This window comes from Microtus oregoni, unplaced genomic scaffold (assembly GCF_018167655.1).
Source record: "Microtus oregoni isolate MIOR12 unplaced genomic scaffold, Mior012 000006F_ref0000085, whole genome shotgun sequence".
NCBI lineage: Eukaryota > Metazoa > Chordata > Mammalia > Rodentia > Cricetidae > Microtus > Microtus oregoni.
The window spans coordinates 31597914-31612926 of NW_024543065.1; the positions used below are offsets into that span (position 1 = coordinate 31597914).

General features: G+C 44.2%; 1 protein-coding gene across 1 annotated transcript in view; it reads left to right on the forward strand.

Moving 5' to 3' along the window:
• LOC121449983 (prolyl endopeptidase) overlaps positions 1 to 15013 on the forward strand; it is a 104300-nt gene that overhangs the window by 23490 nt on the left and 65797 nt on the right. The window contains exons 3-6 of the mRNA XM_041654631.1: positions 3088 to 3221; positions 4899 to 5029; positions 7142 to 7351; positions 10161 to 10282. Coding sequence (XP_041510565.1) covers positions 3088 to 3221; positions 4899 to 5029; positions 7142 to 7351; positions 10161 to 10282 — 597 coding nt within the window. The remainder of the gene's footprint in view (positions 1 to 3087; positions 3222 to 4898; positions 5030 to 7141; positions 7352 to 10160; positions 10283 to 15013) is intronic.

Sequence of the window (15013 nt, forward strand, 5' to 3'; positions counted from 1 at the left end):
ACCAATGAGCAATACCCACCTACACAGCCCTCTATCCAAACCCTTTATAAACATAAAGGAACTGGGTAGCTGTCCAGTGGGTAAAGTCTTGCCACACAACCATGAGTTTCCAGCACCTGTATAAAAGAATCCAGCACCAAGAATCTCAGCGCTAGTGAGGCAGAGGCAGGAAGATGCCTCCCGCTTGTCAGCCAGGTGGCCTAGCTATTGAAAAGCTCCAAGTTCAGTGAGAGACCCTGTCTTAAAAAAAAAACGAGATGAAGAACAATTGAGGAAGACACCCAGTGTTGACCTCTGATCTCTACACATGTTATTGTGTGACAAAACTTTTCCGGGGGAGATGCAACATTCTTGTCTGCTCACGGTAGACCAGAGTATGGACACCACCAAAGTCCAGCTGGGTGAGCCATGAGTTTCATTGGGGTTACTTACAGGAGAGAAGTGACTCAAAGGCAGCTACTTCACCAAAGCCCACCCCGGCATGAGTGACAGTTCACAGAGCTGGGTACCTGGAGCATACTGCACAGCCTACAGGAAGCTCAGCAGCTTAGGGTATCTTTTCCAGGTGCCTCAGTTGGTCTCAACCTATTCCAAGCAGCTTGACTGATTTCTCCTTCTTTCGGGCAGCTGGTCTGGTCTAGGAATCTTTGCAGCTCAGCTTGTCGTGAGTCTTGGCAGCTGGACTCCTCTGAGATACTTCTCTGCAGCTTGGCTCTGCTTGCTCTGGAAGGGACAGGTTTTAGTGAATCTGGTCAGTTTCAGGGACTTCCTGAGGAGTTTTTGAGTTTATCTTCCTGTTTAAAGAGCTTCCCTGAAGGATGCAATGTTTTAATCTAGGAAGAAACTGTTACACAACACACAGACATGTAGTACATGTCCACACACACATACATGCACAATATTAATACACAAACATACGCATGCGCGTGCACACCCACACATCTTTCTTAGCTGAAGGACCTTCCAAAAGCAGAGCAGGGCCAAACCAGTCTAATTCTGAGCAGAGTCTGACTCTGTAGCCCAGAGATGAGCAGAGTTTGCCCATCCATAGCAATAAACAACTGAGAGTCATATTGTGAGGGACTCAATTTTAGTTTGTTTGAATTATGTTTCTTGAATTACAAAAACCTTGTTAATCACTGTATTCATATGCAGCATTCTTCTCCTTTGAAGTCATAAACATTAATGGGTTGTGGCACCACTTCTCTCAGCGTGAGATTGCAGTAGGAGAACCCAGACTTATCTGTCCTTTTAAAATAGCACTTGGAGCCTGGATGGGCCTCGGCAGCTTAAGCTGTATCCAGAAATGGACTGAAGGGGATGCTGTGTTTTGCCATCTAGGACATCACGTGCTCAGTTATTTCCTGGCCTCCCCCGGTTGCTCCTCTGCCTGTAGACATCTGATGAAGCCCACTGAACATAGTTCCGGTACAGTTACACTTGATTCCTTTGTAATGACACCCAGATGTGAATTACAGGGGCACTTAGGCAAATGAAGACAGGAGAGGGTAATGGGGTTTAGTGATTAGTTCAATGTACATTATATGCATGTATGAAGAAGCCATGGTGAAACCCAGTATTCTGTACAATCGGTAAGTGCTAGCTAAACTGTGACTTTGCATTACAGGCTACAACTGACTGCAAGGATGAGGCCTTCATCCCCGAGGTCTCCCGACTTCCTGCAGCCCCTTTCCTTTTCTTATAAACCATGATTGTTGACATTCTTACCCAGAGCCACTTCCATTCTTCTAAATCTAAATAACTTTCAATTGCACATTTTAGTGAAGTTCTCTGATGAGAGTTGACATAGTGGTAGGTTTTAGATAATATGATAAAGCAAAGTCATTGAAATGCTTGCCTAGGTATTTTCTCCAAAATTTGACCGGGGGCTTTAAGCTGAACCCTTGGGACTTTATAAATAAAGTCTGAGGATATGACTAAGCTGCATGTAGTGTGTTTATTAAGAGCATAGATCAGAAGCCAGCTTCACTCCCTAGCTGTATAATGTTGGATAGTTTTCCAGCCACTTCCAAAATCTAGCTTTCTTCTATGGAATTCGGCCTCATAAAAGACTCTGCTCTGGCTGGAGACTTGGCTCAGTGGGCAAAGGCACTTGTCTCTACCAAGCCTGTTGACTTGAGTTCCAGTCCTGGGACCCACATGATGGAAGGAGAAAAACATCCTCTGACCTCCTTGTAGGTGCTGTGGGATTCTCTCTCTCTCTCTCTCTCTCTCTCTCTCTCTCTCTGTCTCTTTCTCTCTCTCTCTCTCTCTCTCTCTCGTAGATGGAAGTTTGTATCCTACCCAGTCTCGCAGCTGTTCCAAGGAAACACACAGAGGCTTATCTTAATTATAAACTATTTGTCCTCTTAACTCAGGCTTATTAATAACTAACTTAAATTAACCCATAATTCTTATCTATGGTTAGCCACATGGCTTGGTACCTTTTCTTAATAAGGCATTCTCATCTTGCTTCATCTTTTTCTGGCTGGTGACTGCGATTCTACCTTTCCTCTTCCAAGTATTCTCTTAGTCTGGTTGCCCTGCCTATACTTCCTGCCTGGCTACTGGTCTATCAGTGTTTTATTAAACCAGTACTAGTGACAAATCTTTACAGTGTACAAGAGCATTGTCCCACAGTGTGCACGAACACACCACACACACACACACACACACACACACACACACACACACACAGGCTGGGGAGGGAGGGAGGAAGGATAAAAGAATCTTCTCTAAAGGTGAGACGTTAATAAGTTGATACTTGCCCTGTAAGCATTAGTTGAGGTGGTACCATGTAAGAGCCAGTTGTATCAAGGGGAAAATTATTTTTTGCTTGGTTATTGAAATAGGATATCCTTCTGTAGCCCATACCAGTCTAGAAATACCTCTAGCATAGAACACACACACATCCTCTCTGTCTCTGTCTCTCTCTGAAGTCACTGGTCCTACTGACTGAGTTACAGGCAACCTCATGATCCATCCACCCTCAGAAGTAACACTTTTGCTGATGTATGCTAAAGGATGATGTTTCACATGGGACATTTTATATTTGATTTGCCTTTTGTCCTTTTTAATCCTCTGCAGGCTTTCGTGGAGGCACAGAACAAGATCACGGTGCCATTTCTTGAACAGTGTCCAATCCGAGGATTATACAAGGAGAGAATGACCGAACTGTATGACTACCCCAAGTACAGCTGCCACTTCAAGAAAGGAAAGCGGTGTGTGAGGGTGCTTGCATGCCTTCCCTCTTTCCTTTCCAGCTTGGTGTTTTCTTTCTTTCTTTCTTTTTTTAAAGTGTGTGTGTGTGTGTGTGTGTGTGAGAGAGAGAGAGAGAGAGAGAGAGAGGAGAGAGAGAGAGAGAAAGAGAGAGAGAGGTGTGTGTATGCGTTGGTGTGTGGGAGAATGAGGGGATGTGCACACACCAGAGGCTGACATTAGGTTTTTTTTCCTTTATTGCTTTTCACCCTTCCTTTTGTTTTCCTTGAGACAGGGTCTGTACATAGCTCTGACTGTTCTGGGATTCACTGTGTAGGCCAGACTGGCCACAAACTCACAGAGATCCACCTGCCTCTGCATTCTGGGGTCTGGGAGTAAAGTTGTTCACCACAACTCCCTGCCTCTACCCCTACTGAGGGACAGGGTCCCTTTCACACCCTGGAGTTTTACCAGTGCTGGGTTATGACATGAACCATAGTGCCTAGCTTTTATGTCAGCGTTGAAGATTCCAGCTCAGGTTTTCATGCAGTAAGCACTTTCCACACTCAGCCATCTCTAAATCTCTACAGCTCCCATGAATGGCCATGTACAGGTCAGGTGTGGTGGCGCAAGCCTTTAATCCGAGCACTTGGGAGGCAGAGGCAGGTGGGTCCCTGTGAGTTCCAGACTGTGGCTACATAGTGAGGTCATGTGTCAAACAAATGAAGTGCACCTTTGCACTAACTTACCAGTTTATGAAAGGAAGCGATTGTTGTGTTTGAACCTGAGAATAGTTTTTGTACTGTGAAGTGCTGTTCATTCATATTTATAAAATAGCAGTTAAGACACTTGGCAGTGATATAGCCTGTGAAAGTTGGTTATGGAGAATCCTCATTTTTGTGGTTAGTTGGTGAGCCTGTGATTCATAAACAACAGGGGAGATTTGGTTCCACCTAATATTATCTTTGGCTCGTAGTTCCCGAGGACATTTTATTATATGTACTTTTTTCGATCCAAGAATGGGTCACAAAGTGGAGCTTGTGAATTTAGCCCTCCGGTTTATCTCTTTCTCGCAGCCACTTGGACATGATCTATTGTTTTTTGGATGTACCTTCACACGTTTACTCTGGAATCTTAGGGCCTCCCCATCTCACGCAGATAGCAGCAAAGTAGCCAGTGTGCCAAACCCTGCTACCACCTGCTTTTATAATTAAGTCTAACTGGAACACAGTCCTGCCCGTTTGTTTGGTGAGCGTGGTGACTTTGTGGCCCACGGAGTCTGAACGCACAGCCCCTTCTCTCTGTAGAAGTGTGATGACCTTCATACCTGGCGGCCAGCCAGGCTGTGGAAGCGGGCCAGAGTGCTACAGTGGGAAATCTGCTTTCTTCTCCATTTAGAAGAAGTAGGTACGGCTGTATTTGCCTGCCAGTGTTATTTTTAGCCAACTGGTCTTCATTTGTCTCCAGCTCACATGCCAAACTACAGTAAATTATTTGCATACAGAAAGAAAGCCATTCAAGTAACAAACTGTCACATAGGAAGCCGGAGGGACTTCCATCTCATCTGCTGTCCCTGTCTCAGCTTGATTGCACCTATTTCTTTCTGTGTATGGTCTTGTGAAATTTGCTTCTTCATGTGTTTGATTCTTCTCCACAAAAGGAAAATACCACAGCTAAATACAGGGAATTTCTGTCCCCAGGTATTTTTATTTTTACAATACAGGTTTGCAGAACCAGCGTGTGCTGTATGTGCAGGACTCCTTAGAGGGGGAAGCCAGGGTGTTCCTCGACCCCAACACTCTGTCGGATGATGGCACAGTAGCACTCCGAGGTAAGGGGCCCTTGGGAGTCCTTGCAGCGCCACTTGGAGCTCTGAAGTCTTGAGATTCTAAGCTGGGTGTGAGCCATATTGTAGAGCAGATGCACACAGTGTCAGGAAAGCCAACTTTGCATACTGTATTTAGAACACATGGATAGTCACGTTCATCTTTCTCACCCCGATGGCATGAAACAGAACTGGAGAATAAGTCACACTAGACCCAGATTCACTTCTGGGATGTTGAATTAGCATTATCATTTCCCATAACATCTGAGACCCATCTGACAAGAAACACTTAGACCCTCTTGCAGGAAACTTCCAGCTGTACAAGGAATGTTCAGCTATAAACAGGGGAGAGTGATCAGAGTATTAAAGCCTAGGTAGTTCACAGTTAGAATTAAAAGCAAAACCCCCAGTTTTGTGGAATTGAACCTCTTAGTACCCTGTCTCTGAAGAGGTTGCCATACAACCCGAGTCTAAGTGCATCTTGCCTGCTGGTGCCCCATGTCTGCAATAACTGCTCCCGGTGTTGCCTCCTGCAGGCTGTAGAGAAGATAAACCTCGGTTTGTGCTATGAGTGGATTTTTAGGATAAGGAAAAAGTGGGTTATTCTTGAGTCCTCTGGTTTAGTAATTTCATGGTTAAATTACTTCTTGATATGCCAGCTGTTCCTAAGGAGGAGGGCTCAGTGTCTCTCCTATACTGTCCATTGGTCTATGCCAAAGCACAGTGCAGGTTGACTCCCTAGAACTGTGCAATTTGAACAGTGGTGTCTGCCACTTAGTAGGAAGGGAATGATAGACCTGTTTCACTGGATCCGTACGAAGACCTTTTTGCAGGTATTTCCTGCCGTTTCTAGCTGTGCCTCTGTTACTTGGTGGTCCTCTTCGTCCCTCCCAACTAGGCTTAGTGTGTAACTGTTTTGGAGGTGAGGCACCGACTATCCATATTAGTATTTCCATGAATCTGAGCCTGTGGTTTAGAATTAATTTAATGCTATGGTTCCGAGGTAGTCGCGTATTCTGTATTAGAATCTGTGTGTTTTTTTACTGAAGTCTGCCTCGCAGCCCATCTGGGAGGGCTGTGTCCAGTACCTCTCACCTCAGTGATACAGGGCAGTGGTTTCTTTAGGCGTCCGCTGCAAATCAGGACATGATTGACACAAAGGTGAATTAGGCCTGAGACCTTGCATATGATTCCTTACGTATGATTTTAATCAAAATAATTTTTTTCTTTTTCCATGAAAATTTTCAATAAGTGTATTAGCAGATTTTAAGGTAATTTCCTACTAACTAAAGCTCCATGATAATAATTGAGCGTCCTATAAATTTTAGATCCTCAATAAAGTTTAGCAAGCTTCCCAGGAGGATCACTGGTATCTAAATCTTACTCTACGAGGATAACTTGATAGCATGAACTATAAAAGCCAACATAAAGCATGACCACTTATCAAGAAACTTTTGCAAGTTGGATGGGAGCCTTGTTGGGTCCCCAAGGACTTAGACCTGGCATGACAGTCCACCGAGAGGTGCTTTCTGCTTCTTTCGGAATGTGCACACCAGGATCCTTCCTTGCAAACCCTCCAGCTATGTTTACCTGGGCCTGTGATGTCATGGTGCCAGTAATGCTCCGAAATGAGGCTATAGACTGATCTCAGATGCTTTGGAGTCCATCCCAAAAGTTACTTAATGGGTACAATTTAATTCTGGTATATGCTATGTATCATAATTTAGTCAGTACTATAAAGGCAGATTTCCCCCTACTTACTCCCTTTAGGGCATAAATAAAATATGCTGCTTGTCCCAGATGAGCTCTGCTTTTAACTGAGCTACCCATTGACTTATAAAAATTTCAAAATGGAAGTATCTTAATGGGCATATAATCCAAGGCGTCATTTTCTAAAGGAAGAAAGTATGACCTGAGGAGGTTAAGGGACCATGTCGTCGTAATGGTAATTCCTTCCAGACGTCAGCTGAGCCCAGGTTTGCTCACTACTAGCTTCCTGTTTCCTCCATTGCCATGTTCAGTCTCCAGGCTATTTCAGGCAGCTCTGGTAGTGTGGACGACGACAGCGGGCAAGATGAACAGTTATATGCCACATCTGACTACCTCTGTGCCCCGTAGGTTATGCCTTCAGTGAAGACGGTGAATACTTTGCCTATGGTCTGAGTGCCAGTGGCTCAGACTGGGTGACGATCAAGTTCATGAAAGTCGATGGTGCCAAAGAGCTTCCTGATGTGCTGGAGAGAGTCAAGTTCACCTGTATGGCCTGGACCCATGATGGCAAGGGGATGTTCTACAACTCATACCCGCAGCAGGATGGGAAGAGTGACGGTATGTGACCATGCGGCTTCTTATGACTGAAAAGGAAGCTCCTTTGATTGACATTGCGTGTCTAACCTTTTCACAGTGCAGCAGCGATCAAGTTACCAAACATACTCTCACATTGTGTATTATTTTATATTTGGTTCCATTCATCCACTGCATGCAGCCCCAGGTGCAGTGGCAGCCTGGAGGCCGCAGGTAGGTTAGTCATTTGATTGGCTTAAGAAGGCCGTGTCTCATTTTGCTGTTCCTATTTTATTTTATTTTTTGGTGTGGTATGTAAAAGTCTCTCAGACTGTAATGAAGGGGTTTATGATTGACATAAGCAGTTCATACTGTGCTTCCTACCAGCGTTTCTTAAAGAGTGAGTGTCCTTAAAGATTATAAAGCGGTTTTTACATTTTGGTAATATTATTTATTGCCCTGATAGCTTAGTACATTTTCGCAATGAGAAGATAAAGTTTAGTCTCTGAATAGTCTTTAAAATCAGCAAATATACACAAATTACTTTATGGTGATAGGCAGCTGGTGCCTAACATTTTTTTTAATTCATTAATTCATAGCAGAATTAAAAGGTACACACATGTATCTTTGGTGTCTTTACCAGAGTGAGGAATAATTGATAACTTATAATTAGCAAATCTTCAGTAACACATCATCATTTTTACCCAGAGTCTGTAGTTTATATTAGGTTTAATTTGTTGTTGTTGTTGTTGTTGTTGGATATTCAAGGCAACCTTTCTCTGTGTAGCCCTGGTTGTCCTGGAACTCATTCTGTGGACCAGGCTGGCCGTGAACTCACAGAGATCCACCCGCCTCTGCCTCCTGAGTGCTGAGGTTAAAGGCGTGTACCGCTCCTGGGTTAGGTGTACTCTTGACTTTGTACATCCTGTGCATGTTATGGCATGTTACGGCGTGTCCCCAGTGCAGTGTTGCGGGGATGATTTTCAGTGCCTCGAAAGTATTTTGAACTCTACCTAGTTCTTTCTCCCTTCCCTGGTGCCTGGTGGCCCCTGATCTTTAATTTTTTTTCCTTTTCAGACAGGGTCTCACTGTTGCCCAAATTGACCTTGAACTTAGATCTTTCTGTCTTAGCCGAGAGGTACAGGAGACATAGGCTTGTGCCACTGTGCTGGGCACACTGGCCTTTTTTGTCTGGTTTAGTTTCATAGATGGCGCTGTACCGAATATACAGAATATAGCCTCTTCAAATCAGCTCCTCTCCTTAATTCTTAGTTCCATACATCATGATTCTTGCCCTCCACCTTTTATTTATTTATTTTTTAGATATTTATTTATTATGTATACAATATTCTATCCGTGTGTATGCCTGCAGGCCAGAAGAGGGCACCAGACCTCATTACAGATGGTTGTGAGCCACCGTGTGTTTGCTGGGAACTGAACTCAGGACCTTTGGAAGAGCAGGCAACGCTCTTAACCTCTGAGCCATCTCTCCAGCCCAACCTTTTATTTTTTTTTTATTTTTATTTTTTAGTTTTTCAAAACAGGATTTCTCTGTGTAGCCTTGGCTGTTGTCTTAGGGTTTATTGTTGTGAAGAGACACCACGACCATGGTGACTCTTATAAAGAAAACATTTAATTAAGGGGGCTCGCTTACAGTTTGAGAGGTTCAGTCCATTTTGATCATGAATGGGGCCACAGCAGCATGCAGGCGGACATGCTGCAGCTGAGAGTGTCACACCCAGGGAAGCTTTATGCAAGAGATCTCAAAGTCCGCCCCCATAGTGACACACTTCCTCCAGCAAGGCCACACCTCCTAATAGAGTCACTCCCTTTGGGGGCCGTTTTCTTTCAAGCCACCACAGCTGTCCTGGAACTCACTTTGTAGACCAGGCTGACCTCGAACTCAGAGATCCGCCTGTTTTTCGAATGCTGGAACTAAAGGCATGCACCACCATGCCTGCCTGTCTCCTTCCTTTGTCCTGGGTGGTTTCCTTGTCTCAGCGGTTATGTGCCAAGTTGCTATCATAGGTAGATCTCTGTGCAGACGTTGTGACGAGTTCTAAGTAGCACAGCTGCCAGATCTTAGGGTGAGAAACCACAGAACCATCTTCCTCCAAAGCCTGTGGCATTTGTGAGAGCTCCTGACTGCCCACCAGTGTCTGAGTGCGCTCAGGGTCTGGTAGCTATGTAGTAGGTACCTCTTGTTAGTTCACACTGCTATCCCAGGTGGCAGCAAGTCTAGAGGTTGTACAGCTTCAGTCCCCCAACCTTGTTCTTCATAGTTATTTTGAATCTTCGTGTTCCTCCACGTATACTTTGGAATCAGTTTGTTCATGTCTTAGTTTGGGTTCTGTTGCTGGGATAAAGACCATGACCAACGCAATTTGAGGGAGGACAGGATTTATTTTACCTTAACATTTCAGGGTAGCACTCCATCATTGAGGGGAGTCAGAACAAACGAAACCGCCAGGACGGTCCCTATCCACGGCTTACTATCCTTGAATCTGGAGTCAGATCCAGAGAAACTGATGTGCTGGTAGTCCTGAGCCTTCTGCTCCATGAGCGTGGAGTTTCTCTCTGTGTTAGTTATTTTAGTTCTTTGGGATGATTTATAATTTTCCTTATATAGGCCCTGTACATACTTTGTTAGATGTATAGTGAGTTTTCTGGTTGCTATGGTAACAATTCCTCATTCGTTGCTGGTGTGTAAGAGTGTGACTGACTTGCCTGTTAACCTTGTGTCCTGCCGCCATACACTCAACCTTTGAAATGTTCTTAGCCTTGTGTGATGGACGTAGTGGAGATTTTCTTGAAACTGCCAACTGTATTTCAGCGAATATGTTTTATTCCTCAGGGACAGAGACGTCCACCAATCTCCACCAGAAGCTCTGCTACCACGTCTTGGGGACCGATCAGTCAGAAGATGTTTTGTGTGCTGAGTTCCCCGATGAGCCCAAATGGATGGGGGGAGCCGAGGTATTGTATACTGCGAAATTTCATCCTCAAAGACCTTGTCGCATGGTTCACGTATAAATATTCCTGTGATGTGGTAGTAGATGTCCCATAGATGGCAGAAGTACAAGAATGTTTTTAAAATAGTGGTTAATAATCAAATTGATTATTAATGAAGTTGGTAAACCTTTTTAACTGTTAATTTCAACATTAAAATCTTTTCTTCTTGTATCCACCCCCATCTCCTCTCTGCTCACCCACCCCCTCAGAAAAGAGTAGGCCTCCCAGGACATCAACCAAATATGGCATACTATGCTACCATAATATCAGGCACCAATTTCATATCAAGGCTAGACAAGGAGACCCAGTAGGATGAAAAGGGTGCCACAAACAGGCAAAAGTGTCAGAGACAGCCCGCGCTTCCGCTGTTCGGGATATCACAAGAACAGCAAGTTAACCATAGCAGACATTAGAGGACCTGGTCAGACCCCTGCAGGCTCTCCGATCTCTTCGAGCCCGCATGAATCCCAGCCAGTTGATTCTGTGGGCCATGTTCTCTTGGTGTCCCTGACCCCTTTAGTCCTATCCTTCCTCCCTCCTCTGCAGGAGGCCCTGAGCTCTACCTAGTGTTTGGCTATGGGTCTCTGCATCTGCTCCCATCAGTTGCTGGATGAAGTCTTTCTGGCCTCTTTGATAACGATTCTTCTCAGCTCTGGTACCAAAGCACTGCAGGGGGGATACACTGGAGGTGAAGGTTTTGTGGCTGGGTTGGTGTCCCAATTCCTCTACTTTAGGCCTTGCCTGGTACAGAAGATGGCCAGCCGGTTCAGGCTCTGTGTCCCCCGTTACAAGGGGTCTTTGCTAGGGTTCCTCTTATAGAATCTGTGGAATTTCCATTGCACTAGGTTTTCACCTCACCCCCAAAATGCTCCCCAGTTCTAGTCATTTCAGTATTCCCCACCCCCCACTTGTTCCCTCCTGTCCCCGCAGGCAGTACCCACCCCCAGTTCACCCTCAAAAATCTATTTCCCCTTTTGAGGGAGATTCTTGCATTCCCCCTTGAACCATCCTGGTTACTTAGCTTCTTTGGATCTATAACTTGTAGCCCTGGTTCTCCTTTACTTTGTGGCTAATAATCACTTATGACTGAGTACACACCATGTTTGTCCTTCTGGGCCTGGGTTACCACACTCAGGGTGATCTTTTCTAGTTCTGTTCTTTGCAAATTTTCTGATGCCATTGATTTTTAATAGCCGAGTAATACTCCATTGTGTAAATGTACCGCATTTTCCTTATCCATTCTTCAGTTGAGGGGCATCTAGGTTGTTTCTAGTTTCTGCTTATTGCACGTAGGTTGCTATGAAACATAGTTGAACCTTGTGGTATGGTAGAGAGGCCTTTGGGTATATGCCCAGGAATGGTATAGCTAGGTCTTGAGGTAGGTTGATTGCCAATTTTTTGAGAAGCCACCATTTTTATTTCCAAAGTGGCTGTATAAGTTTGTATTTCCAACAGCAGTGTTTTCCTTGCTCCACATCCTCTCCAGCATGAGCTGTCACTTGTGGTTTTGATCTTAGCCTTTCTGACAGGTGTAAGATGGAATCTCAAAGTCATTTTTATTTGCATTTCCCTGATGGCTAAGGATCAACATTAAAATCTTAGTAAAAGCAAGCCATGTTTATTGTTATACCCAGATTTCAGAGTCCCCCCCAAAACCAGCAAGGAGACCGAGTCCCATACGTAAAAGTAAAAGCCTTTATTCAAGTTTGAACTCTGACTCTCCATGCATCCAATGCATTGACATGATCAGAGACACCCTAGCTCAGTGGGGGTGGAGTTTTTATAGTAGCAGAGGTTGTGGTAAGGGATTTCTAAGGTTCAGGACCCGCGATTGGCTGACATTTGTCTAGGGGTGCCCTGGTGAAAGGGGATGGGTGTATGGTGGGCTAAGAGACATCAAGTTGAAACACTGGGGATTTCCTTTGGAACATTAGGTGTTCTCTCTTTGGATGGTTCATTCCTGGGTGGTCTCAGTAACCTGAAACTCAGGCCTCTATTACGCTTGCTGTGCTGGGCTCTACACTCATGTGTAGAAATAGATGGTGTTGTGAAGAAAAGTGTGAACAGAGATCAGCACCGGAGTTTTCTCAGTTGCTTCCTGCTGCCTCTTCCACGTAAAGAGCCTCTTCCATGTGCTTTCTTCATCCATATTTTCTCATAAGGCATCTTTTAGACATTTTCCCACTTTGTGAATATTCGTGCATTCCTTAGGGCAGTCTTAGCGGTAATCACTGAAATGATATGCTCTTGAAATAGGTGGCCATGTTGTATTCTGTGTCCAGAGAGTCAGCGGTGAAGAAACTTCGGAGTTCTCCCGGTAAGGTGGAGATGGAGAGTTTCTTTCTGTGATCTAAGGGAAATTTGCTATTAAAGGAAGGGGAACGCTGTGTCCTATTGAGAGTGGGATGTGGCATCCCACTGTGGGTAAGAATCCACCAGAGACATGATAGCACACCGAGGACCTTCCCTGTTCTGAGAGGGAAGTAGGACTTCAGCTGGAAAGGAACATTTTAAATTTAAAACTGTTATTCCCAAGCCTGGCTGAAGGTCAAGCACAGTGGCAGTTCTTGTCTGTGTGTCTGTCCGTGTGTCTTCACGGTAGTGTTTCCAGTTGTTCTTTACCTGGATCAGGAGTCAGCACATCACCAGCCCCGGGCCATGTGCATACTGCTCTTGTGGAAGAAGCTTCCCAGGAGCCCAGTCACGCTCAACGGCGTTAGCCAGTGGTCACAGAAGTCCCATGACCAACTCTGAAAATATTCCCTGTCTGGTCATTCTCGGGAAAACGCTCCCAATTTTAAAGGAATATGCTCAAAATGAATTTTTGTTCTGTTTCCTCAAAATGCTTTTTTGCTGTGCTTTTTCTTGCCCTAGCTCCTCAGGGAACCAACCTTTCCTGTGTGGTTACTGTTGGAGGGAGAACCGCTTGTTCTTCCCGACCGCCTGGCTAGCTTAGACCCAAAATAATCACACAGAAACTGTATGAATTAAATTACTGCTTGACCCATTAGTTCTAGCTTTTTACTGGGTAACTCTTATATTAATTTAACGCATTTTTATTAATCTTTATCACCATGTGGCAGTGACTACCAGCAGAGTTTCAGCATGTCTGCCTCTGGCAGTGGCTCCATGGCGTCTCTCTAACTCTGCCTTCTTCCTCCCATGCTATAGGCCAAGCCAGTTTCATTAACCAATAAAAGCAACACATAGGCAGAAGGACCCCCCCACACACACACCAAGTTACTACCATCATTTTTCTTACATGTTTGCTTTTATCTCCCATCTCAGTAGACTGTTTCTTGTTAACTTCTTGCTGTGTGATTTCCTGGTGCTTATTTATAAAGGTGCACATTTTCACCTTTATCTGAGTAAAAACAATTGGGAGGTTATGCTACCAAAAAATTAAAATGTTGAGTAGTATGTATTTCTCTTTACCTTTTGAACAGGAGTACAATGAGGGAAACTTAAAAATAGTATATTTAGTATTCAAATTTTATTCCCTCTGACCTCTTCATAAAATAGAAAACTCGATCTCCTAGAGAACTTATGAACACTGGAAATAATGATTTCATTGCAGCAGAACATTTTTGCTTTTGTTTTATTTTGAGATGGTCTTGTTATGTATCCCAGGCTAGCCCTGAGCTCACTTTATAGCTGAGGATGAACTTGATTTATGACCTTGCCGCTTCTCACTCCAGAGTGCTGGGTGGAGGGGTATATGCCTCCTGCCAGGCTTGTGTGGTGTTGAATCAAACCCAGGTCTTCGTGCATGCTAGGCAAGCACTGTTTCCACTGGGCTACAGTCCTACTCCCAGCATATCTATTTTAATCCGTTTTATTTGGTTGATATGATTGCACGAATGTTGAAATTGAATGAACACCAGTATTCTTAATCCATGAAGGGAAGAAAAGAGAGCTTAACATGCAACTGTCTACACAAACCTCTACCTGAGTCTGGTAGAAGCAGCTGGATTTGTTTTTAAACTTTGAAAAGTATAGAATAATAATAATAAATATATAAATAAACAAAATTTAACATCTTAAGGGCAGTGGCATTCATTTGCAACCATCTCCTCCATCCATCTTGACAACTTTTTTATCTTGCAAATCTGAAATTCACTGCCAATGAAAATTATTTCTTTCTTACACCACTTGACAGTTGCTCCTCTACTTCGTGTGTGTGTGTGTGTGTGTGTGTGTGTGTGTGTGTGTGTGTGTTGTATTCTCTATGGCTGCTCCTCCACTTCCTGTCTCTATGTGTGACCACTCTGTGTTCCCTGTGGCTGCTCCTCCACTTCCTGTCTGTATATGTGACCACTCTGTGTTCCCTGTGGCTACTCCTCCACTAACTGTCTGTATATGTGACTATTTGTGTTCCCTGTGGCTGCTTCTCCACTTCCAGTCTCTCAATATGTGACTATCCTGTGTTCTCTGTGACTGCTCCTCCACTTCCGGTCTCTGTATATGTGACTATTCTGTATTCCTCAGTGTCATTTTGTAATTAGCACATGTCACTCACCTGGTCCTCAAGATTGATGCATATTGAAGATTTCCCTTTCGTTTTGATGCTGAGCAAGATTTCACTATGTGTGTATACATTTTTCTTTATTCATCCATCCAGAGATACAGGGGTGGGGGTCTACCTGTAGTATTAACATGATGCTGCTATGAGCATCTAACATTTACAAATAGGAA